Raw genomic sequence first — 27,684 nt, 5'->3', positions numbered from 1 at the left:
TAAACATGTTTCAGTTCATTGACAAGAGAAATCAAACTGCGGGACCTCACTGTCACAAATTGGTTCAAAATGTCATTACTTATTTGTTGCTCTAGCACTGAGCTCAGCTAACGTTTTTTCCTTTTCTATTCAAAGATTATAGAACATTGCAATTGTAGACATGAATGGAGTAGGCTAATAACCTTGCTTCACTTCTCTGTGTTTTAACACATTTGTTCGGTAAAATATATGCATAATCAGCAATATGCAAAGAAAAACATTATAATTCAAACACTTTTTAAAACACACCATACTGTACTGAGTGTTCTGATATTCTGACCCAACGCACTCTGAATATTTCATTATGAGAAAAAAGTATGATACTCTGGAAGACACTATACTGAAACATGTGACAACGAGTATACGATTGGATTTTGAACAGGAGGGCCTACTGCTACTGACTATAAATCGGTTTCCATGCCATTATAAATGATAAATCAGAGGTAATACCCTAAAATACACAAGTTGAAGAGAATAGCCACATTTCCTGTAACAAAACACTGTTTCTAGTACTGAGAGCAGGATCAACAAACCTAGTATAATTTTCTGGAATACATACTAGTAGTGCTGATTAAGACATAGGCACTTCATGTATGAAACAATTTGCTGCACATGGGTGAATACTGTAAATGTTAAAAGCAAGTTTATGGACATTAGATGCATCATAGCAACTTTTGCTAATATCAATAGACGATACCGATCTAAATTTTCAATGAATTCCATTCATTCTTTTCAACATATTCCTACTATACCAACTGGCTGGCATTTTCCTTTTAACAGCAGGAGTTTTTTGTGATTAACTATCTTTGCTTACTGAACCGCTTATTACAGAATGCCAGAGCTTTCAATGAGTCATTTAGTGTGTTTATGAAGTCAATTAAAAAAGGTGTAAAGAGCTTTTACGTGGTATGATTTGACATCATACAAAATAGTCAATGTCCTAGCTCCTACAGATCATGCAGTCAAAACAGTAAGTCTGTGTAAAGAATTGTTCACATCCACTGCACTCTAGTGCAGAAAATGTTGATGTCCTTAAAAAAAGTTGTCTCATGGAACAAAATGACATGACAACAGGTGTCCTCCAGAAGAGAAGGTGCAACTTGGAAGGGCATCTGCTCTCAGAATGCATTCTCTGCAATCGGTTTTGGTCCACAAAGGGTTAAAGGGGCTGCCCTGTGGAGCAGTTCCCCATCACAGTGTGTCCTGTGGAAGAGCATGTGGTCCTAATCAGGTGAGTTCATTTCTTGCGTTATTAACATCTCTTGATCTGCTGCCCTCTTCCTCAGAGGATATCAAAGTCATTAAAAGTCTGTTCATTCAGAGTATAGACTGATATCACAATGGGCAAACTCTGAAAGAAGCATTAATTAAAATGGTTTCAGAGTGAGCATTTGCATATCAAAAGTCTCAAGTCTGCTGCGCTCCTAAGCAGAGCGTGTCAAAGTCTTCAAAGATTTTGTTCCATAGAGCAGCATCACACCATGTTCCAGCAGGTGTCATCTCAGAGGAGCAGATGATCTCAGAGTGCATTGACTTCCATGAATAATTGATGTTTTGGTCTAGTGCCTTCTTCAGCAGAGGATATCGAAGAGCTTGAAGAGCCGTCCCATGGAGCGGTTGTTCTGCTCGCAGCGATACAGCCCCTCCAGCTTGTTGAAAAAGAGGTCAATGACGAGACAGACGTTCTGGAGCGGTACCGGCAGCGTGTCGGACTGAGGGTCCTGCCGGCTGCTGGATGATGCCACGTTGTGGAACATTACCAGCACAACTTCAGAATTCCCTGCGGCATAAAGACATTCCAGATTAAAGCACAATGACAAATGAGATGTCCTCATTGATGGTAGTAAACTGAGAGTCTTTGTGAAATGTTTGCCATGATAAATCACAAATTAGTTCAGTATCCTGTGTCCTAATTTGCAACTACAGAACAGCTACCAAAATCCCTCACAAAATGTGGCTGGTAGAATACACACAAGCAGACCCTAAAAACTAAAAAAACTATGAAAAAAACCTTTAAAAAATCAACCTGTGCATAAAGACATACTAATTAAGGGTGCTACCACCACAAGTTATGGATGGCTAGAGCTTTTAATGATACACCTCCATACTGCACTTGAATAAAATCTGTCTGGAAACATGGTCAGTATTAAAATGACATACTGTGATGTTGCAGTGGCACTACACTGCTGAATCCAAAGTTTTCTCCAATACATACATGTACAGAGGATACAATTAGGAGTGCACATAGATTGCTCTGCATAAAAAATAGATTTTGATTTATGCCTTATCACTAGGTTATATTGAATTGAATCTGCTAAAACTCTTGATCCACATGTAAAAGCTACAAATCACCATACCAAAATGCAGTGACAGCACAATTAAGAAATTATTGATTGCTATCCTGACGAAAGAATTGTGCATCACTATGACATAATTTGCCCCTGCAGCTACAATGCAAACATATTACTGCAGATTTTTCCTTATAAAGCCTGTAACAATTTGTGAAACTTTGGTTTACACATTACCTCCAATTCCTTCAAGAGCTCTGGAGATATCAGCAGTGACCCTGGCAGAGGCAGCTAGACAGAAGACTACTGTGATCTGATGGGCATCTTGACCCCTGACCCATGGATTCATCACGAGGTCGACGCCCCTGGCGGCCATCCGCGCCTTCAGCCTCGCTTGCACCGTTTCATCGCAGTCCTGCACCTTGCCCATGGTTTTCTGGAGACATGACACTGGAGGACAGGATAGACAGAAGGTATCGCAGTGGTGAGGAGGAGGAGGAAGAAAAAGAGCATATTGATGGAGAAGGAGAGAAGGGCAGAGGAAGAGAATCAAATAGGTATTAGGAGTAAATGATGGAGATGACAAAGAAGAAAAATGAGAAAAAGAGAAAAAGGATGAGAAAGAAGAAAGCAAAGGAAAACGGGAAGAAAACCAAAGAAAAAAGGAGGGAAGAAAGAACATGAGAATATTAAACAATAATAATGATAATGATAACAATAATAATAACTATTTCTTGAGCGCTTTTAAGGACCTGATCAAAGCGCTGTACAATCAACATACAGAAAAAATCACAAAATATAGAAAAAACATAAGTAAAATTTAAACAGTTCATTTTCCAGTTTCCTTCTTGACATTTTTTCTGAAACACACTAAAAGCAGAGTTGTTTTGGTAAAGAATCAACATCCTTTATGATGGTATAACGTATTTGTTATAGGAGGGCATTACTAGATACCTCTCTGTTGGAAAGTACATTGTTGTTTAATCATGACTTTATTCAAGTTCAAGTAAGTGTGAGAATAACAAATATACAAAAGAACCAGGTCCACCGTTTCATTCAAAACGAATGGCAGGTTTAGACACGTACATGGGGATACAAAACAAGAATATTAGAGTTTACATTATTGCAACCCATATCGCACATAGAATATCAGATATTACCGGTGATCAATCAATAAAAACAATCAATACATAATACTATTTCTGTGTTACAATAACAGCAGTGGTGTAGTTATCATCCGCAGTATTAATACAATAATCCACATTAAAATATAATATAATAAATTATACAAATACACATATAGACCTATATATATGCATATACATACATATACACACACACATACATATATACAAAAAAAACCCCACATAAACCTTATTATCGTCATCATCTCATCAAATCTTCACCAACGTTAATCTTTATTTGGCTCTGTGCCCCATACCCCTACCACATATTATGATTATCAAAACCCATCTTATTTACAACTATCAATCTTTTTCAACCTAAAACCAAAAACTATAAATAAACATTTCTACATTTCTTTTTCAATTACCCATTCACCCATAATATTACAGTGCATCAATACTAATCTCATCTCAACTTTCCAAACATATCATTTAACCTCAAATTCCTTTCCTTTCCCAACAAAAAAACAAAACATAGAAAAATGCGAAATCCAAACCAGCCGCAGCGGCAGAATAAACTTTCACCCGCTATCCCCATCTCATACCTGCGGCTACCCTCCTCCTCCCCCCACCCCCCCCCCCCTCCCGGAAAAAAAAAAAGAATCTACAGCCAATACCACATATAAACCGTAAATATCTGCGCCTGTATATTATACAAACAATAAATATCTATATCAATAATTATAACATACCTCAAACAGTATTCTACAATTATATCACATACATAACACAGCATGATTACGAACATGTGTCTTACAGACCGGCAAACATATTCCTGTACTTCCACGTCGGCTTCATAGTGAGTGTGAATATTGCATAACTATTGAGTCATGGATCTAGGTGCCGTACCTCCCCCCAAGCTCTCTCTTTCCTGGCATAAAATATTGAAAAAGAGGAGAGTATGGCGAGTTTAGAGAGTGTCTGGAAAAATTCGTTTGGACGAATCTTTGAACCTGTTGTTCTCAGAATTCGCTTTAAACGGCTTTTGTTCCCCCGGTCTATTAGGCCCCTTGCCCCGACTTCTATCGCGTGGAATGACACTGAGTAGCCCTTATCCTGGATGTCCCGCACAATTGAATTATACTTTTCTACTTTTCTTTGATGTGCATCCTTGAGGTTCATTTCAAAGGGAACAGTTAGTTCAACAATCGTGATATCTTGTTCTTCCTTAAGGATAACTAAATCTGGGCGCAAACTTGTAGTGAGAATATGGGGAGGTATGGTGCCCCCGGCGATTGAGTGCCCCTCTAAGTCAGTGTAAATCGTCCCGTTGGACAGATTTTCAAGAAATGTTTTATACATATACCTCAGCAGGTTGTTATGACGCCACTCGTATCTATCTAGAAAAACTGGGCAGTTTGAAAGTATATGATGCAAAGTGCCAGTGGTGCCCGGGCAGAAGACACATTTATCACTGAGGCGTTTACCCCAGGTGTGCAAGTTTGTGTAGGAGGGCAGAGAATCTATACACGCATTGATAATGAAACTGAGAACTCTTTTGGGGAGGTTATACATGATCGATTTCCATGTTAGATTCTCATTTTCCAGTAACAGCAATGATGTGAATTTCCCCTGCACTAAGAGTGGCGCTACTCGATCAGTCCAGTATTTCACTGTATCCTCCTCTATTACCTGCTTAACCATTTTCTTTACTGCGTTCCATGAGCTTGTCTGCACATTAACTAAATTTTCCACTTTACCATGAGTTACGTTACAATTCACAACAGTGGACTGTTTACGTGCCCAATTTGACTCTCTTTCAATGGCGGAGTCAATCGCTTGGTTAACGACACTATCAGCTTTGACTCTCGATCTGGTGAAAGCTAAAGATTGAGACTGGCGGTAGATGTCAGATAGGCTGGGGATGTTGAGACCATGGGGTAAGTGAACAATGGCGATGTTAGCACCACGAGCGGGAACACCTAACCATTTTTTCAGATATTTGTCGGTCATTACATCGAGTTTATCTAGGTGGGTCTTTTGCAGTGTATGAACTGTAAGCAAAAAACGGATAGAATTTAGCAGGTAACGTGAATAGATGGCAACCTTAAACTCCGGACGGACACATGTTTCTTCAATTCTTTGCATCTTGACCATTATTTCATTGTGAACGAACTCGCATACTTCGGCTGGTTTGCCACTAAAACAAATATGCGAACCCAGAAATTTATGAGACTTTTCTTTGATTGAACGAATACGTTCAGAGCCGATTGAATAGTCAATCTCTTTAGGGACACCACCGCAGATAGAAAGACTGCAGCATTTGGAAGGTTTTAGTTTGAGTCCCATTGACGCTGTGTATGAGTGTAATTGGTCAATTATTTTTTGATGTTGTACTTTGTTGTTCGTGATCAAATTGAAATCGTCTGCGTACGGAGTTGTTATGATTCTGGTGCCATTCAGATCATACCCCGGTCTATCCTTCATCTGCCCGAGATATTCGATAAGGGGGTTGAAACATAACAGAAAAATCATAGGTGAGAGGGGGTCTCCCTGAAACACGCCTTTTTTAAACGTGAAAGGTTGAGACAGCCATTTGTTACCTTTTACACTACCTTGCAATCTACCGTACAGATTGTCGATGTACACCGATAGATTGGTTGGTACATGAAAACGTTGCAAGGAATGGGATATCAACTCGTGGCTAACACTCCCAAAAGCATCCGCCAGATCGAAAAACGTTAAATGCACTGTGCGTTTCTTGGCTTTACTGTGCGCAATTATTTCATGTAAGACTTAATTATGCTCGACACAACCATTAACTCCATTGATGAAAGCCTTCTGCACATTCGGGTCAATGAAACAATTTGTAGTCAGATAACATGCTAGACGGTTTGCGAGTATTTGGTGGAAAATTTTACTTACACAAGAAGTTAACGAAATCATTCTGAAATTTTCCGGTACATTTGTATCCCCCGCCTTATGTATCAGCGTTACTTGGCAACAGGACCAGCTCTCAGGGGGGTCATTTGTTTCAAGAAGTAGTTGAGAAAATAGAGTGGCCAAAAAATGGTGAACACAAGGAGTATTTCTAAGCAAGCCGTACATAAGGCCATCTGGCCCGGGAGAGGAAGAAGCCTTCTTGGCTTGTAATACTAATTTCACTTGTTTAGGTGTAACCGGGGTTAAATCAAATTCATAATTTCTTTCATCTACGTTTATGTATGGGAACCATTGGAGCTGATTAAAATCGATATGCTCAGCTCGGGAGTATCTTTGTGGATAATACTCATCTGCCGTTTCTTTCGAGAAGGAAATACTGGGAGTAGCTTTATTAAAGTCTCCGTTACATACTTGTTTTGAGAAGTTCCAGAAGTCTTTTCTGTAGAGATTTTCCTGGTAGGCTGCCGTTTTTCCAGCTTTCCTTTTGTCAGATCGCTTTTTCAGAAAAGATACTGCTTTAACTGCTGACCGAAAGTTTTTTCTGTCTTCCTCAGTGCTTTCCTTGCCAAATGCTTTTCGACGGAGAATGTTTTTCTTTTTTCGCGCGTCAGCTAGAGTTTTTGGTTCATGTTCGACGTATGCTCGTGAGTTGTTTTCTTGGACGAAGTCGGGTTGCGAAGCGAAGTAGCCGAAGACGGTATGGCTGAAAGAGTCGGCGGCCTCCTTGGGGGTCAAGATGCGGTGATTTAGGTCACGATGAATAGGTGCTATGAGTTCTTTCAGCTCATTGTTCCTTTGCTGCCATTCATTCCTCGCATACTGTGGGATGGCTAAGCGAGTGAAAGCCTCAGTCTGAGCTATGTAGATGATTAGCAGCAGGACGACGGAATGCATTATACCTTTGCGGCCCATTATGCACTTGCGAAGCTTGATCACGTGGTCAGCTAGGTGGCGCCACTAAAACCTTTGATATGGTAGCAGCTGGAAAGGTAGGGGGCTGACGGCGATCGGCTAGTGGGGTTGGTCAGCGGGTCGTCACCTTGAGCACCCGTTATGGTCGTTGTAATTTCCGAATAAGAAAATACGGAATGTTCTGCCGATATTTTCTTAAATATCAACCGATAACATATCAAATTCAACGACGGGTTAAAATGTTGAGACACTCACCAAAACAGTGATAACAATAACGATGTCGGCGGGCGCGGTCAAATCCGGAATTTTGGGCAAAATTTTGCAGCGGTGAAAAACCTTTCCGAGATTGCCGTTGCGCCCTCATGTAGTATATAAAACTCATCACAATAAAACTCATCACAATGCATGACTCAAAACCCAAATCTTACAAAGTTGGCATAGTACAGAAAGTCTGTGCCTTTAAACCCGGACTAGGAACTGCCAATAGAAATAACAGTAATAGACCCATGCAGAGCGCCCAATCACAGCGAACAAACTCGTGTCCTACATCATTGTACATTGATACAGTACACATGATGTGCGACATCCAAGACAAATTTGTAGTGTTCGGGTACACAACATACTATGCATTTCACAGATTATTCCCCTGATCCAATACTCAAGTCTGGCACACATACAGTATGTACAGTCTCACAGTATGGCTACATTGCCCATTATTCGGCATTGCTGATGTCAACTATCTCTGTCATGTATGATGTGTAAACACCGCTTGCCTCTTTTATTGCAGCAATCTGTCCACTTGTACAGACTACTTTTTCTGTCGGGAGAAAAGATGGACTGAAATATTTTCACAAGACCATCATCTATCTTTCCATACGATATTTGCTAGATGTGAGAGTAAACATGTACAACACATGTGTAAACAGGAATACAATACATGGATGTGCAATATGCTGTACAGTGGATATGAGAATGTTGAACACTGCATTATAAGTATGCCAACATCCACAGGCAGGCAAAGAAGGAATTAAACATCAAAGACAACATAGTGCATTCTTAATTCTTTATATGCCATGGTGGAAACCCCCCGTGTGCCACATTATTCTGAGACACCAACGTAGTCATGCGTTGAGAAAACATACTGTTTTTCAAATCTATATAACTTTTAAAGATTCATGTTAAATTGTAGACGAAGTGAGCAAAGTTGAAGAGACAATTCCAAGCTTTGCATTGATGTAAATTGTATGACAAATCTATAATTTCAAATTCATGAAATTCTTCCGTCGAGATCTTTTCATTGTAACTGATTGACAAATTGCCCTACATCAACGTACATGTATGCCCATGCTTTTTGATCATGGCTACTACAAAAACACTGATCAATTCAGTGATTACATCTGTATGTACGTCGATGTAGGGCAATTTGTCAATCACTTGCAAATCTATAATTGCTTTTCTTTCAAATGCCCAGTAGCTACATTACTGTAAATGCATGACTTTTACACACAAAGCAGTGACAGAAACTTCGAATTTGCGCGCAAATCCAGTATGAAACACTGCATGTTAATCAATCATCACATAAACTGCAAGCTATAGACGAGAGGAACGGAATCGCGAGAAACACTTTCATGTGGCATTTGGCGATTTATCGATCAGTTTGGGCGGGTTTGTGCTGAATATGTGAAGTTGGCACGCCGTTGACTGAGTCGGACGTGCGAACGTGGCACATAAAGAGTTAATAACGAATGAGATTCTATGCATCAGTTTGCGGCTACAAGATTTGAGTATAATTTGGTGTATATGTGCAACATCGCAAGGAAAAATAAGACCCAAATATATAAGTATGTGGATTGAGGGAATGTAGCACCACTAGTAAAACACAACAGATGTAAAGAAAATGTATAGAAAAGTCAACATATTTTCATTTTTCTAGCATACTGAAAAAGCAGGGGAAATAATACTTACAATTGTACCCTTAACATAAGCATATCAGTAACATGTTGAGGGAATATCATGTACTTTTCATTTTTTTTTAAAATGAAATTTTGTGGAATCCTCTTTATGTTTTCTTCATATTGTTGTACATGCATGAACTGCACTAGTCTTTTCACCGAAGGATGGTGGCATCAAAACTTTAAAAATTCATAACTTTTGATCTCAAACTTCACTGATGTGTTACACTTGTACCATGTACAAGAGGGATTGTAAAAAGTTTTGCATTAGATCATGCAATCTGGTACATACTGTATTTTGGCTTTATATTCTTGTTGCTTCCTTTGTAGATAGTCCTTTTTTTTTTGACAGATTGACATCCTTGTTGTTGTCATTTTTTTTTAATTCTTTGTGAGGCGTGAGAAAAAGCTAGTTCTAAAGGTGTGTTGAGCATGAGAAAGACCACTGAGGCATGACTGTCAATGCCGAAATGTATTGCACAAGACTTGGTAGGTCTATGTACAGCTACAGGGTATGACAGACCCAGTACCTTGGGGGAGAAAAAGGTTGACCCAATTATATAGATCTTTGATTTGCTGACAAACAGTGTACATTTGAAAACCACAACTAGCAAAGATCTGCCAGAACAGAATTGTACCCCAGTGAATATGTATGCATTGAAGCAAGCACTCAGCAGTAACTTGCGACTACAATTGAGATTCTTCGGCTGCTCGTGTACTTAAACACAGATCAGTAATAAAAGCTATACACAATTTGTTATGGGGATTTCCGAAAATATATATCTACGTCGAGCCAGCTTTCCCATTGCATGCCATTCCAATGCTAGGACACTGGCAGACATGGAAATAGTTAACTACAACTCACTTACATTACCCATTACTTATAAATACAAACAACCATTAGAAAGATCACTATAAAACAAATATGTACTGTCTCAAATTCCATAAACTACATGTACATGATCATATAAACTTGTCCAGCAAAAGTCACTGACAATATATTTATTGAACATGATTTCACTTTATTTAAATCTCTTTTAGCTTTAAAATAACACCACAGATCTACAACATGCACAGGTTTTATTGAATCCTGGGTGATAAGTTAAAGGGGATGGCTAGTAACCAATCAGTGGGAATCAGTGGGAATGCTGAGGGATGATTGTTCCAATCCTTGTGGGATTCATTTAAGAGTACATTATGTATCTACTGTCGTGTGAAATTCCTTTGCTTCAGAACGGTCTCATATTCAAATAATGTGCAAATTAATGCCCCGTCACTGACCAAGCACTCTAACCTGGAAACATTAAACCGCACATTACTTGAATATGAAACCATTCTGAAGCAAATAATTTTCACACAACAATAGATATATGATGTACTCTTAAATGAATCCCACAAGGATTGGAACAATCATCCTCCATCATTCCCACTGATTCTCACTGATCAGTTACTAGCCATCCCCTTTAGGTTCCTGTTTCATTAAATTGAAAATAAAAGAGCTTCCTTTGGCGCTGCTGACACACAGTCATACGCAGAGAGGTGTTGAAAATCATCAACAGCGTTTTCAGTGAAGTTATGTGTTTGCTAAAAAATTGTTTGCTACATTTTTCCCTGCCATCTCTGTACATTCTATCCCCACCCACTGAAGTCAGACATCAGAAAACATCCCCTCCCCCACACACAAACAATTGATCAGAGTACAACACAGACAATTATTGAACAAGTCCACACTTTAAAAAAATTCTTTTCCATTGTTTGTTATTCATAGGAATCAAATATGCTGAAATTGTTCTCATGCAGTCATAATGCGATGAATTCCATAGCATTCCTTCCCAACGTCAGTATATAAACATACCAGCAGCAAGTTCTTTCATAGCAAATTCATTCTATACGATGTAGACGACTGTTCAGAAATATGCCACTGAATGTCAAGCTCCAATGAAATGTGTCTATATATTATAAGGCTGCATTCACATAGAAGTATACTATTCACGTATTCGGTGCTCGTTTTCGAGGGCACGCGAATATCTTGAATCGAACGATAGGATTTCCTAACACTGGTTCACATAAGAGGGCACTGTTCGAAAATATCGAATAGCTACAAATAGTATAGCATAGTGGGAATCGCGCTTGTTCAATTTTCGAGCAGCGCATACCACCTTTCGTTTATGAAATCATGAAAATTTTGGTCTGGATTTGTCCTTTAGCAAAAATAGGCATGTAGACTGACATTCTGGTGCAGTTTAGAAATTGTTATTGCTGGGGTGATTGTGTAGGAGAAAGTAGGGAGTTGATGGTGCGGGTGATGGTGTACTGGGTCGACTTGACGGCACATAGCGAATACTGTATACTTCTATGTGAACACAGCCTAATATACTAGTAATGGTCTGATTACATGCAATGCTACACAGCTTTAATAGGCAGGATCAGGTAAATATGCCCACTGAAACCACTTGCAATGTAAGTATAGGTCTCAGTGGGCTTGCAACACCCTGCATCAACTATTCAATGAGTAAACCAGATAGTTCAACAAAAGAAACAGGACCATGAGTAGAGGCAATAATGGAGTGAAAACAATCCTCCTTATGTTGCTGAACTGCAAAAACAGGTACGGTATTTGGGGAAAACAAAAAAAAGAAGAAAAAATGTGTTCATTTGCTAAACAGGTTTCATTGTTTTATGTCAGACTGTATTTGACACATCTATGGTTCTGTTTGTGTCAGTGGATATGTACATGTCAATGTGAAATTGAACACAAAGTGGCATTTCCTGTTCCAGGCACTCACCTGTTACAAGACTGGTACCACTGGTGCCTGCATCATTCTCCCTCACCAATCTCTGATTTGGATGTCTTCCATTCCTTGTGACATCCTCCAGCCCATTAGGATCGTCCACACCATTGGTCAAGCCATTGATGCTATGGGTCAAGTGTCCATTTGTCAGACCATTGGTCAGTTCCCCATGTCCGTTGGTCATTGCCCCGTTGCAGTCGAGGAGCCCGTTCTCGCTGCTCACTCGTCGGATGTGTCCATTTTGGCTGGATTTGAAGACTTTCCCACCTTTTCCCTTCTGTTGACCCCCCTCGGCCGGGTCACTGGGATCTCTGCTCCCGGTAGTGGCGCGGAGGAGCTTTACTTCGGCCCTGAGTTCACCGTTTTCCTTACGCAGCTTCTCCACCTGGGTCTTGAGGATGCGGAAGGCGGCATTCTCCTTCTGGAGCACCTCAATGAGATGCCTCTGTGTAGAGATGAGGACCTTTGGATCCTGGTGCTCTTCCACTGTCTCGATGACCTGTGGTGGTAAATCATCATTTAAGTTCTCATGACCACCTAGATAGACACTTGAAAATTGCAAAACAACTCATGTGGGAGGATGTGTGTGGGTGCGTGTGGGGGGGGGGGAAATTTAAAAAACAATTTCGTAAGGCTTCCTTTAATTCAATGCTTTTCTTCTTTCCTGTTATTGTATTGCATCAGGGATTAAGAATAATCTAAACAGGGAGGTGTTAGAAAAGGAGAGACAACTCCTGCTCTCCTTTGAAGTCATGCGCGGCACTGCCGAGAAGTTTAATATGCGCTTAACTACAGGTGGAAATCAGGTGCTTTGACAAAAGAGAGCATCAATAATCGGGACTAGCACTCTCACATCTAGAAATACTTGCCCCTACTGCATTTCGCTCTCTCTCTTTCAATGTGATGGCAACAATGAATTTGTGTACCTTGAATTGGAGCAGCGAATCAAAATGCAGTATAAAATTGACAATTTTAACAGCAAATAGTTTAAAAGCGTGCTGGTGCTCGCTTTAGTGGAGTACTTTATTTGAAAGATCAAAACATCCCAGATTAAAGGATAGAAAACTAACATGCGGAAATGTGCGCATTATAGAAAAATATGAGGTTTTTAAGATGGCCTAATTTTCATTTCATTCCAATTTGTGCATTACGAAGAAACTAGAAATACATGTTTATAATATTGAATTCTTTCCAAAACTACTCTTAATCAATTCGAGTATTTCATTTAAAATTTTACGGGGAAATAAAGCTTGTAATTCAACGAAAGGTGAAATGCGTTCTTCGTCTCCGAACTTCGCCTTGCAACTAGAGCGGTGCAGCGCATGACTTCAAAGCGTATAGTGGAATGCTAGACATCCCACTGTAACGCTTTCAACCAAAACATGTGTTTGCATGAATTACGAAGAGTTGTCTCTCCTTTTCTAACACCTCCCTGATCTATTAATAATGTGCACCATACAATAGATTCATTGGAATGCTCATCTTGCCAGCATTGTAGCTAAAAGAATCAAACAATGCCGATACACCACACCTAAAAGCTTTTAATTGGGAGTTTATGAATAAAAGGTAACTTCTGTAAAGGCTTAATTTCTTTTTTTTGTGTTATTGTCATGCATTGTGGAAAAAAAAGAACTGTGGTATTAAATGTGCAATATACAATTGATTCATTGGAATGCTCAACATGTCAGCTTTATCCAATTGTTGCTGATAAGATCACACTATTAATTGTACCATCTACATGTACCTAATGAAGATTTGTGATACTGCATTCTGAAATATTGCTTTGTCAAGAAATGTGCATAACTCAATGCAATGCCCTTTCATAACAACCAATATGCACCAGTTTGTTTTGAAACATGGACAAATTCTACCCTTTGATGTTTAATCAGTGCCTATTGAAGTAAGGAATTATCTTGTTGCAAAACTGCATGAGATGCAAAGATAACAATCGCAAGGAATTTATTTCAAAGCAAACAATTTATTGATGAGACACCATTCATTTGGATACATATTGTCATAAAACCTAATGAGTTCACTATCATGGTATAGTAGAGCAGATAGGTGCAAAATTTCATCGAATTGTGGGTTTCGTGAAACAAGCATGAAATTTGGTCTGCTGGTAGATTATGACTCAGTGGTGATTTCTAGATATAGGGCCATCGCAGATTCGACCATGGACAAAAGTGGCGGCCATTTTCCAAAATGGCCGCCATTGCTACTTTGAAATTCTATGATATTGTGGGTTTCATCAATTCTAGGGGAGGGACTGTTTTCCCTTTGTATTATAAATCACACCGCAGTAATTTTACTGTCCACATAACATTCCAGACTCGACCTGTGACGAAAATGGCAGCCATTTTGCAAGATGGCCGCCATCACTTATTGAAATTCTGCGATATTGTAGTGTCATTACAGCTATTGTTTTGAAGGGTTTGGGAACCCGTGTGCTACCATTTCATATTTGCTTGCGATATAGGGAAAGAGTCTACCAAAAAACTTAACTGACGCGATTTGGCGGGATGAGGAATTGTTTTGGAGTATTTCGAGATCAAAAATAAAAGTTGGTATACCGGTTCCGACTATTATTCCAGAAGGATCCAGACTACCTCGGTCTTGGGAAAACTTGGCCCTATTTCAGACAATATACACGCTGTTCGTGATCGCCATAGTGAAGAGACAATCAAAGACGCTTGATAAACAAAACAATTTCAAAGACAGCGCGTCTCAGGTGATGTGCGTATATACGCTTGAGGACAGCGCGCTGTCCTTTTGTTTTGTACTGGGTTAGCGCGCACTTTCCTGTTTTCAACTCGGACCATACTGTGACCAAGCAGAACGCAAAGCGCTACAGGCCGCTCCCATAGTACAACACAGTACAATCTAGAGGGACAACTCGTCCCGCTGTCAAAGCGAGGCCGAGTTGTCCCCGAGTTCGAGTTTAGCCTGACCCCGAACAGATAAGTTCTGAGACTGTGATTCTGGCGAACCCTTTTGGTTATTATTTCGCATTTTCGTTGTTAACCATCGCATATCTTGTTATAACAGCATTATTCCACACATTTCTTAGGCATACGTGCACATTTGGAAGTGGAAATTGACCATTAAAATGCGAATGATGATTTTCACTTAAATATTCAAAAATTTTGATCAGTTGAATTTACTCTTAAATAACATTTAAAAAAATATATGTTGTCGGACCTACTGAGACATGGACCTCTCACAATTTTATTGCAGCGGCATGTTTGCTCTTCCTGGCTATCATAGTCCAATTACAAATTAAGTGGCCTGAATACACATGGAATAGGGCAGGGCCCTGTTGCGGAAAACCCTTACCGCTGGACTTACTGCTCCTTTGTAGCGGTAAGTCTTCAAATTAGCGGTAAATTTTATCATCCTTGATGCTGATTGGCTGTGACACCTAATTTTGACGGTAGTTACCATTGAATTTCAATGGTAAGTTTTATGCAACGGGCACCAGGTGGCTACTTGTATAGCGCACGGGTCCACTTCTCAGTGCTCATGGGGCTTTAAAAATGAAAATATATCATATATATCTTCTCTAATTTTGAATACAAGCTTAAATCAGAACTTACTGTTATGAGTTAAGCTTTAGAGACTCTATACGCTAAATTGGTTATTCCTGGCCACAAAAATATTGTAAATGGAACTATACATAGACCGCCACAGAGTTGTTCTGAAGTCTATCTTAATGAATTACATGATATTCTCTCGAGCCCTTAATTGAATAACAAAACATTGTTTCTAATGGGGATTTTTAACGTAAACCTCCTACAATTAATTTGGAGAAAATATTTGTGTAAATATTTTCTTGAATACTCTTATCTCATTTGCTTTGTTTGTATGATGTCATTTATGTGAACACTTTCTTGAAAACTCTTATCTCATTTTCTTTGTTCCCACTCATTGATAAGCCAACCAGAATCACTGATACCACCTCATTCTATATATACATATTCTTTACAAATCTACAGCCGATTCCAACAGGGATCCTAGTAAGTGACATTTCAGATCAATTTCCTATATTTTCTAGTTTATCTCTAAAGATTGAACGGTATGAATTTTGCAAAGAATATATACAAAGTTGCAGCCCTGAGAATGAACAGAAATTTTAGGACGACTTACTGCTGAAGAATGGACCTCTGTTTTGAGTGAAACTGATGTGAACAAATCTTTTGATAATTCAAGGCAGATAATAACTTTGTTATTCAATGAAAATTTCCCTCTGCTAGAAAAGAAATCCCGTAAGTCTAAGAAAACTCCTCGCATGCCTTGAATTGCATGTTCTTTGGTGAATTTAATAAATACGAAAAATAGGTTTTTTTTAATATAAATATACGTATAAATAACACCAGAATCAAAGCAAAAGTACACTTGATCTGATATAGGAATATTCTTACTACCACTTTGCGTAGTGCTTTGTAACCGGCATGGATCCATGCAAACAGGCAGTGGCGTATCTAAGGGGGGGGGGGGGCGCAAGGGGGACACGTACCCCGGGCGCCACTACTTGAGGGCGCCGAAAACGAAAAAAACGAAGGAAAAAAAAAAGAAAAGAAGAAGGAAGAAGAAGAAGAAGAAAAAAACCTTTGCCTGACCGGGGGGTGGGGGGCAGGGAGAATGGGGGAGGGAGAAAACCAAATCAACCACAAAAACAAAAAATGACAATGTGTTCACACAAGAATTCCATGTTTTGTAAGCTGAAATTTTGGCTCGCTCGCCCAAATTTATATACACATGTATATAAAAAAGAAGATATGACGCGGACAAAATGACAATGTATACTAGCATTGTTGTCACACATGCCATCGTTAGAAGGCAAAATGTTACACGGAGCACCGGCTGCAATTTTGCTGTATTTCCTTCGTTCTGAAGCGATCGCCCATTGGATCAAATGAGAGCGCCAAAGGTGTCGAACATAATAGGGGGGGGGGGGGGGAAGGGGCGAAAAAAAATCAAACAAGATAGAAAAACATAATGATGACGCGGCATTATACAAATTTCGGCTCACTAGCGCATATCTTTTTTTTTTGGTTCAAGTCCTCAGTTTGTTGGTATAAATCGTTATCTACAAGGTCGTCACTTTATCTTGATTGGAATTTTAAGATTTAATAAGTAAAATATGACAAGAATTCCATGATTTGTAAGCTGAAATACAAAAATGTTTTACTCGCTCGCTGCGCTCACTGCCAAACTTTATATTCAAAAAAAATATTAACAAAACTTTATGACACGGAAATATGCAAATATCGGCTCAATCGTGCTTACTAATTTGGAGTATTTTTTCCAATTCCTCAGTTTGTTGGTATAAATCGTTATCTTAATAAGGCCGTCATTATATATGTTGATTAGAAATGTAATAGTTAATAAGCCAAAAAATGATAAGAATTCCCGATTTTGTAAGCTGAAATACACAAATTTTCGGCTCGCTCGCAGCGCTTTCTCGCTAGAATTTATCAAAAAAAAAAGAAGAAAAAGAGGTGATTAAAACATGATGATGATGCCAAAAAATATATTTAAAAATTCGGCTTGCTCGCTACGCTCACTCGCCAAAATTTATCTGAATTTATTACATTTAAACTACCCTCAAAAGACCCCTTTTAAGTGCTTGAGAAAGCATATCATGTGAACGTTTCTGAAGTCCCTACCGGGATGGGGTTGGGGTTGAACTCTAACTTTTTCAGAAATTATAGTGGCGCGATTTTCGCGCTTGCCCCAGACGCAGTTTTCCATAGATACGCCAGTGCAAACAGGTTATTTTTAAATTTCTTGAAAACCAACTACTGTATGTGCTATTTAACCGTCCATTATCATCCTTGCCAGGCCATTATTATACTCTTTGATAATGTGCAAATAGACAAGGTCACGAATACAAAAATTTTAGGCCTACATATAGATGACAAATTGAATTTGAGAATTCATATATTATATGCTACTTTGGTAAATTTCTTTCCAGAATTGTTGGCGTTATCAATAATATAAAATCTATATTTCCAAAGAATATAGTGCGTATACTACTGTATACTCAACCCTTGTACTACACTATCTCAATTATGGTGTTCTTGCCTGGAGAAACTCAGTAAAACTTTACTTGGATGAATTATTATTATTCCAAAAACGCGCAGTGAGAATTATTTTTCTGGTGCAACATCACGTTCTAACACTATTGAGCTTTTCTACGAAAATAAATTTCTAAAAGTACATGATACACATTCTATGAATCTAAGGTCCTTTATGTACAGAACGAAGGATTCTGAATTTCCATGGGTTATTTCGTCACTTTTTGTTATAAATGAAAAAGTGCACAATAACTACACTCGGCAGTCTTCTTCTTACAACTGCCATCCATTACAACCAACTTTAAACACGATACATTTGCTTTGGAAAAAGGTTGAATTTAAGGGGTTATCAGGATAGTAGGACTACTGATGTGTGGTTTATAACATAATGGAAAAAGATTTCCACCCCCAAAATTGATCTAACCTACAATATCAACAACTTTCATGTACAGTACAAGCGATAGCGGCCATTTTGGAAAAAAAGCCACCATTTTTGTCACAGGTCAAATTTGAGATTATGTTGTGTGGACAGTAAAACTACTGAAGGGTGATTCTTAATGCATGAAAAAAGATTTTCATCCCTAGAATTGATCCCACTTACACTGAAATGTCAACAATTTCTAACGAGAAATGGCGGCCATCTTGATATATGGCCGCCATTTTGAAACAAGTCAAATTTGAGATGTTACCTAAACAGTAGAACTACTGATGTGTGGTTTATAACATAATGGAAAAAATTCCACCCCAGGAATTGATCAAACCTACAATATCACTGACTTTCATATAAGAGATGGTGGCCATTTTGGAAAATGGCTGCCATTTTTGTCACAGGTCGAATCTGAAATATTGTGTGGACATTAGTACTAAAGGGTGATTTTCAATGCATGAGAAAAGATTTTCACCCCTAGAATTGATCTCACCTACAATGTCAACGATTTCGAGTGAGCAATGGCGGCCATCTTGAAAAAATGGCCGCCATTTTGAAAAAGGTTGAATTTCAGGGGTTATCAGGATAGTAGGACTACTGATGTGTGGTTTATAACATAATGGAAAAAGATTTCCACCCAAAGAATTAATCTAACTTACAATATCAACGACTTTCATATAAGCCGTGGCGGCCATTTTGGAAAATGGCCGACATTTTTCGTCACAGGTCGAATCTGAGATGTTTTGTGGAACGTAAAACTACCGAAGGGTGATTCTTAATGCATGAAAAAAGATTTTTACCCCTAGAATTGATCTCACTTACCGTCGTACTGAAATGTCAACAATTTCTAACGAGAAATGGCGGCCATTTTGAAAAATGGCCGCCATTTTCAAACAGGTCGAATTTGAGATGTTATCTGAACAGTAGAACTACTGATGTGTGGTTTATAACATAATGGAAAAAGATTTTCATCCCAAGAATTGATCTAACCTCCAATATCAATGACTTTAATATATACGATGGCGGCCATTTTGGAAAATGGCCGCCATTTTTGTCACAGGCTGAATCTGCGATGGCCCTATATCTAAAAATCACCACTGGGGCATAGTCTACACGCATGCCAAATTTCATGCTTGTTTCACCAAACCCACAATTCTTTCACCTATCTGCCGTACTAGGTACAATGCTTTTCACTCATGATTGTGCACTTCTTATTTGTACACATGTTTAAATCTGTAGGTATATCTTCACATATCAAACTAATAGAGCAAATTTATTTTTTTTTTAAAGACTGAATTACAGAGAATGTTCTATTTAAATTTGCCAAGTGTGCAGTTGTTTTCCTTTATGATCGAACCTGCATACATGTACCTAACTGATGTAATATCTCATTATACTGAAGAGGTTGTTTTTACAAAATAAGCAAATAAAAACCCAACAACAACACACAAACAAATAAACAAACAAAAAACAGAATTCTTCTGCCCATTACCACAGTAAAAATATGGAAAAAAAATGACTAAAAATAAGTAAAAATACAATTTCCATGGTAATGTCACATTAGGATGAAGCTGAATTTTCCCTTCATTCATTTAATTTAATTTCATTCCCGTTTTATTTAATTTCATTTCATTTTCAGTCAAACCAGAGGAAAGACAGCAGATAAACATACCATCCATCAGACTGACTAACTAACTGGCATCATGCACTTTGCCAAAGTATTAATTTTTTTCTAACCGTGAAAGTATTTGTAAGCAAATAATACAAAGTATCAGAAGAATGATGACACGCTAGCATGAACGCAAAGCAAAATTCAGTTTTACTTAGCAGACCAACTACGTTTACAGAGGAAAAGCTCACGGTCACAGCAGCATGAAGCCTACATCAGTGAATCCACACCATTTTCGGGTCAGTGGATGAAAGGAATTTGATGAGATCAATATACAATGTACACAGTATGGATGCTATTCATCTCCAAGGTTAGGGTTGACAAACACAATATAAAATATCAATTGGCTTGACCTCAAGGTTACGCACTGTGTGTCTCCCTGAAATCCATGTCTTGTCACCGTTCACATCGACAGTCTTGCATTCAGACTGGAAGGTTTGCTCTTAATTAATCATCACTTAGTCTCTCAAGACAAACACTAGAAAATGTGTATTGCAAAAAAGAAAAAAGAAAGAGGTTTGAAGTCATGGCAAAATTCCACTAACAAGTTGTGTCCAAGAAGATATTTAATGCCAGGCACTATATGAAGTAAAATCCTGTAGAACGACAGAAGTAGGCCTGCATCAAAATCAGACATAGGAAGAAAATTATGGGATTGTAAATTTATACATGCCTCCATGAAAAAAAGAAAGTGATATTGGATACAATCACTTGTGAATTAGATGAGAGGAGAATGAGATATAATGTCACTGATCTGCAAATCTCACTTTTTCATTTGTTTAGTTGAACACATAACAAATATATAAACATAATGATATGATATTGGTTGATAAAGTTCATGACTGAAATCTCCCCCACTTAAAGTTGCCATTGCTAAGTTCTTATAAAGTTCTTGCTAAGGAATACAGGCTTGATTTTATTACACAGGGGAATACTTGGAGATTTGGACAATAGGAGATGTGTGATGTGATGACATCATCCCTAATCTAATTTGCATATTGTGAATGTTATCACTGCTCTGGGAATTTTAGATTATCACAACCATTTCTCACAGAAATTCTGCCATTCTGTAGGTTTGATTTTGCTCACAGTGGTAAAGTCAACTCTCTGCAGTAGAATTCTGCACTTGAGAAGAAAACTTGACATCCCATTTTAGTGAAGGACAATCTTTCTATGTACACACCATACAATGTGTATTTGCACCATTTATAGACATTCAGCTTAACTTTGAAACATTAGGTGCAAGTAAGTATGCATATCTAAAACATCTTGTATGTGTCCTTTGGTTCATTTTGTTTTACCTTGCTTTCTTCAGAAGACCAGCCCTGCTATTGCCTATCATTCTGGACATAAGGGTAGACAATAGACACTGCCATATGTAGTCTTTTAAACCAGACCTACGGTACTGATAAACATTATCTACTAAATTAGTAGATAATATTATAAATCAGGATCAGACACTGATGAAATAATAGCAGGTCACAGATCACAGCCTAGAATACAGCCTATAGATACTCAAAGCACACACAAGCTGTTGGAATTGTCACAGCGTGAGAACGGTAAGCAGTGAACAACTGCGCCGCATATCGAATGCAGGTCAATGGAAGGCTTTTCATGATGTGCTGTAGCAGGGAGTTGGATGTCCCACCTCCCTGGCTGCTATACTGAATCTGAAAGCTACGTCACCTGTTATTCACTCAGATAATGGGAAATCTGGAGCTACTGCAGGGCTCAATGCACTGATGCCCATGACCTCCACACTCGGTGAAAATTATAACAAATACCATTGAAGTATACATTCATTGATTGAAGTAATCATTGTACATTTTAGTGAGGGGGCCCTAAAGGAATGCTGGAAGCATTTCCTTTATTAAAGTACAATCCTATAACAGTCCTAGTGAGATCCAATTGTAAGTCGAACACTCACAAAGGGGTCTGAAAGTAGACTGATGTTAGTAGGCCTACTGTGAATAAACAAAATGAATAAGTGATAATAAAAAGTCATATCAAATGCTGTCTGACATCTGATGTGCTTTTACTTTAAATATCTCGGAATCTACCAATTCCTGTTTGAGGGTTTTGATTGTTAATAATGCATAGCAAACATACTTGAATGCTCAAGTCTTACAATACATATGAAATCTATTATACTTTGGTATAGTTTCATTTTCACTTATTGAGAATAAAACATTGGAGCTGGCTGTTAAATGGTATAGTTGGCTATTAAACAAAATAATCATGTCTGGTGAAAAAGGAGCACAAAACTGCCAAAGACGAAACAACCATGATTCCTCTGATCACGATTAAATAATTGATCAAAGTATTGGGACTTATTTGATGTGCTGTGATGTAGGACTGAAATATGAATGTCCTACTGAGGTTCAATGTTACCATCAGATAAGAAAGAATGACCAAAAAAAACCCTTCATTTTAATATATTTTTCAGTGCTTATAAATATTAGGAGCTCTGCTTCATGTTCACAGTAACATCTTAAATGCAAATTAGAAAGCTTCACTGAAATTGAGAAAAAAAAAGTGAAATTATGGTGGGAGTAGTTCAGCGATAATATCATCTCATAAATTTTGCACTATATTAGCACCTACAACGTACCACTGATATCATTGTTTAATGAAGATATGTACATTTCTGTATGTGAAATTCTGAAATGCCATAACTTTATAACAAATTGTTGTTGTCGGACACATGAGCACTGTTACTAGGCTATAGTTATCCCATGTCTCCAGACATGTGTATTTGATGTCAGCTTCTAAGTTCAAAGGCAGACATGTGTATTTGATGTCAGCTTCTAAGTTCAAAGGCCATGTGTACATCTAAAAAGGATCTTATTAAAACAAACAAACAAACAATGCAAGACACTTACATTTCCTTACAATAATATAAGGATTCTTTTTTTTTGACATGAGATAAAGTACTGATGAAGCAATAGATAAAGCCTGGTACATGATACAGCTGGAGAGAAATATATTTAATCTTGGGTCAGTTGTCTTCAGTTTTGTTTACAATGTAACAGACATGAATACAAGAGATACACTGTACGGTACTCTTGATGTGAGCTTGGTACATTGGCAAGACAACAATTGATGTAGACACCAGGCTGCCACTGCAATGCGTGAATTGATGTTCAATGCATTCAGTTCACCAAAAACCTACCATAGTTTATCCTACTTTGAAATCAACCAAACCACCATCTTATATCACAACCAACATCAGCAGAAACTTGCAGTAGTACATGTGGGAATGGTGATGCCAAATATTGCCATGTAAAGGGTTACAGAATTATAAGATGGCAATAAAACATGATCACATCACCCTCAAGTGAACTGAATTATCACATACTGTATGCACTCCACATGCATTTTGAAACCTATATTCTTAAATTTCTAAAACACTAAGACTCCATACCATGATGTCAACATATAAGTTTTGCCTTTGGACCCTTGGTTGCTATTGTGTGAAGCAATGTTTGTCAATCTCTGAGGCGGAGTGCCATATCATAAATCCAACCTTTAACCTTGCATGCCTTCAAGTGTATCGTTGAAGAGCCATTTAACTTCCCCTCAGTTTGAGATTACATATTTCAAGTTCCATTTTTTTCTTGCTTTGCTATCAGGTAGGCCCTAAGTATCAATCTACTTCACACTATCTTAATCCCTATCACGTGATTGGAAAAATGTACATGAGTCATCATGCTTATCTGTGCTGCCTTCAGAATGAACAATTCAAACTGAAATTTCATTCATTAATTTTCTATTATCCCCAACAGTTTATCTTTTAAAGATATCCCCTAGAAATATACATCTTATAGTTATCACTGTCATAAAATATAAAGTATATAGTATATGTATTGACCAAGTTATAATGTGCCAGCACAAAAGAATGGTGTTGCTATAAAGCACTTTGACAGGATAATCACTTAAAAAAAAAAAAAAACAGGTTCGACTATATTCCAAAATCAGACTCTTGTATAGATAGGTACATACTCATAATCAAATGTGAATTAGGTACAGTAAATTCTCATGTTTCCTACTGTATACACACAAATTTGAGGGTCTATTTTACATTGCACAGTAACTTGGTTTTTTTTCTCGCCAATAGTACGAGTTCCATACGTACCACTCGCTAAAATTGGGAAAAAATGCTATACAAGTAATGTACAAAAATTGTAGTTGGCTTTACGATTAGGGTAAGGTTAGGGTAATGTTGATCTCGGTGTCCTAGACTAACTGCAATGCTGTACACTGGCACTGGTCCGATGGTCCCTGACAAGTAAAAATCACTGTCGGACCAGTAACTACTTTTTTTTTCAGGAATGGACCAGTAAAAAATCGAAAAGCTGGGAACCTACTGGTCCTACAAACAGGTCGGACCAGTAGAAAAAATGGGTTAGTGTCAAGCTCTACCTAAAGTATGTGGACTCTGGAGTTCTAGGTTTCAAATGGGGTACAATAGAGGAACTCTTTCCTTTTTCATTTCTGTTATTGTTTTTTACATGAAAATGCAAAACTTCCAAAGTGATTTCTACTCTGGCGTGTCTGCTCACTAAGATGAAGGAATGTAAATATACAATTTGTACCAGTGATGGGTTCTACGAAAGCAAAGCACAGGCCTTATGACAAAGGCACTTACATGAAGTATGTACCTGTGAGGAACTTTACTCTTTACAGGTGTTTATACCGCAAGTTTAATCTGACATTGAAATGAATATCATCAGCTGATTGACACACAGAATGCACACTTTACAGGGTTAGCACTAAAAAAGGCACATTTGTATGTACAGTTTTCATATCCCTCTGGCTCTCATTCATCTTTCTCTTAATACTAGCCTAGTTTACGGATGCCTTTTTACAGTCTGACAATTTTCTACTTTAATAATCGCAAAACTCCTTTGGAGTACACATGTATATATTCTTTATTCATTTAAGAGCAGCCAGATCTATAACTTCCCTGTAGCTCTATTTACTGCCTACCTCATGATCATAACGATACAATATACTGTTAGGAAAGATGTGAGAAATATAGAGTATACAAGCAATTAGCCCGACCAGACGCTGTGCGAAGTAACACGGCGAATGGGCTGTGTATAGTTAACAATCAATGAAATAATAATACCAAGGGTACCTTATGATCTAGACAGAAAGATCCGTCTGTCCGGAGGACTCTTTTATATTTTGCCATTAACGCTGTCCTCCGTAGACACGGAGGGGATCCGTGAAGCCAGACGCAGTCTCCGCGGAACATTCCCCGACGGACAGATACAGACCGATCTTTCGGTCAACTTATGATCTAAACGTTTTGATGCATTAACAAATTATTGAAAGTAGCCCTTTTGCCTTTGGCAAGTCTTTGGACAGTTGAGAGAGAACGAGAAAGAAAAAAAATGACTGTCGACTCACAAGCAGACCTTGCACAAGTAAAGTAAGAGCAACCTGTTCCAACAGTGCATCTATCGGGGGTTGACTGGCGTGGTGCACACACCCGGCGCCTATCACTCCCCTCAGCTCTACCACGGAGTTAGACCGGGGAGGCCGGAGGTCCACCTCCCTGGTGAAAAACAGACCCACATACCTTCAATCTCTGAATCAAAGTTGGCACATCTTCGTCGTCATTTTCCGTCACTTTCCCGAACGGTACCTCGTCTGGAATCGGGCTGTTGTGGGGGATAGCATCCTGGACATTATACTTTTTCTTGCTCGGCTTTGAACGTCGAATAGTCAGCCATCCTCGATATTTTTGCTTGGATCGTGTCGATCCATCCAGAGAGCCGTTCACAGACGCCATGGCGAGATTGTTTACTGTGCGAAGGCACCTATTGTCAGTAGCAGATAAATACCACTGCATGTACAGCGTGTATGTGCACCTGCAACCTCGTCTTTCCTGAGCCAAAGTTTGACACCCTTCGCGCCCGACATTTACCGGTCGGCTACCTTTTAATAGTTTACATAATTCAGTCCTTACAAAAGATATAACATAGCATGAAGTGGATCTTCATTGTTTTTCCCAGAAGAAGTATATCACCATCCATCATGATTCGAAACGAAATATTCTCGAGTCTCACGGGGGTATCTATAAACACTATTATGACTCTGTATTCATACGTTTCATGACGGCATGATAATACATCAGTCTTTAAGGACTAGATTTAAGACTATAGTTTATACTGCAAGGGGTGTGGTCCTGTGCTTCTGGTAGGAAGCACGAGTGATTAGTCACACCGGCGTGCATACCAAAGCGGTAGACAACAATCATTTCATGCTTTTGCCGACTATTTATGTTAAATATTCCCCATTTTTTTTCCAGTTTCAGTTTGTTTCATCTCCACTGGTGCAAATGAAATCGCTGTGACATATCAACAACAAGGCTATCATCAAAATGTTTTACACATACTAGTTTTTGAAATTGTATGAAGATGTTTAATCACGTGTTTGTCCAGGGCCATAGTATTTTAAAGGTACAAGTGGATGATCGTATAATTGATAAGCAGCTATGTTATCTTGTATGTCTTTCTTTCTTTCTTTCTTTCTTTCTTTTTTTTTACATTGAAATAATAAAACGTAGTCTAAACATGCCGCTAATTTAGTTTTGGCTGGATCATGAGCTCCCACCCCAACAATACTAGTATTATATGTACATGCTTGCCGGACCAAAAATTACTCCAAGACGGGAATTCATACACAATATTTGAGTGCGAATTGTGCTATCGTCAAATTTCATAAAAGCGGGATACTCTTTGCTTTTATCAAGTAAAAATCAATTAATAACATATTTCCATTCTCGGAACAGTGTCGCCAGCAAACATCCAAAAACAATCCAAAAGAATGAAAAACAAAGAATACATTAGAAATAAGAACAATATTATACTTAGGAAGTTATTTTTTACGGCACAATGTTTTCACTTATACATTTACTAAGAACAATAGACGGATTATTCATTGCCTTTTGGAACTTTCTTTAATGATACATATCAAAAAGTCTGTTCCCAAGCATACATAGCGTAAATGATTTCCTTTTCAACGTGTATATCAATTTTCACAGCAATCGGGGGGGGGGGGGGAGGGGGAGGGGTGGCTGGGAGGCCTCCCCCACCCCGCTCTATAATCTACCTAAATAACTCTATTTTTAAAAAAAAATCGAGTGAAAATGTTCACTTTTGAAGGAGTGAATAACAGAAAAGAGTGAATTTTAGAGTGAAATTGGAGTGAATTTTGAGTGAAAATGTTCTTTTTCACTACTTTTGGAATGACCTCAGGGATCACTAAAAAATCATCGAGTTATCCCTGAGGTCACTCTAAAATGAGTGAAAATGAACATTTTCACTCAAAATTCACTCCAATTTCACTCTAAATTCACTCTTTTCATTATTCACTCCTTCAACAGTGAACATTTCACTCGAGTCCCATTTTTTAGAGAGAAGAATGAATAGGATTCACTGTCGTAAATCA

At 38.3% G+C, this 27,684-nt stretch overlaps 1 protein-coding gene across 1 annotated transcript; it reads right to left on the bottom strand.

Moving 5' to 3' along the window:
* Positions 1-1,232: 1,232 nt before the first annotated feature.
* Positions 1,233-26,026, bottom strand: LOC139741199 (uncharacterized). The gene is made up of 4 exons (XM_071651790.1): positions 25,811-26,026; positions 12,045-12,549; positions 2,565-2,777; positions 1,233-1,819 (listed from the first exon to the last, which is right to left on the bottom strand). Exons 1-4 carry the CDS (start codon positions 26,021-26,023, stop codon positions 1,611-1,613), a joined length of 1,140 nt encoding a protein of 379 aa, XP_071507891.1. The 5' UTR covers positions 26,024-26,026; the 3' UTR covers positions 1,233-1,610.
* Between the last annotated feature and the right edge of the window lie 1,658 nt (positions 26,027-27,684).

Source organism: Diadema antillarum, unplaced genomic scaffold (assembly GCF_040938485.1).
Source record: "Diadema antillarum isolate AM-2024a unplaced genomic scaffold, OU_Dant_1.0 seq00000910_RagTag, whole genome shotgun sequence".
In the NCBI taxonomy this organism is placed as follows: domain Eukaryota; kingdom Metazoa; phylum Echinodermata; class Echinoidea; order Diadematoida; family Diadematidae; genus Diadema; species Diadema antillarum.
Note: the sequence above shows the minus strand (reverse complement) of the source record. Positions and strands in the feature narration are given on the sequence as shown.

Coding starts and splice junctions, on each gene's coding strand:
- LOC139741199 (XM_071651790.1), bottom strand. CDS start 26,023: ATGGCGTCTGTGAACGGCTCTCTGGATGGATCGACACGATCCAAGCAA. Junction 2,778..12,044: donor TGGTACCAGTCTTGTAACAG/GTGAGTGCCTGG, acceptor CCTGTCCTCCAG/TGTCATGTCTCCAGAAAACC. Junction 1,820..2,564: donor AGCTCTTGAAGGAATTGGAG/GTAATGTGTAAA, acceptor TTTATGCCGCAG/GGAATTCTGAAGTTGTGCTG.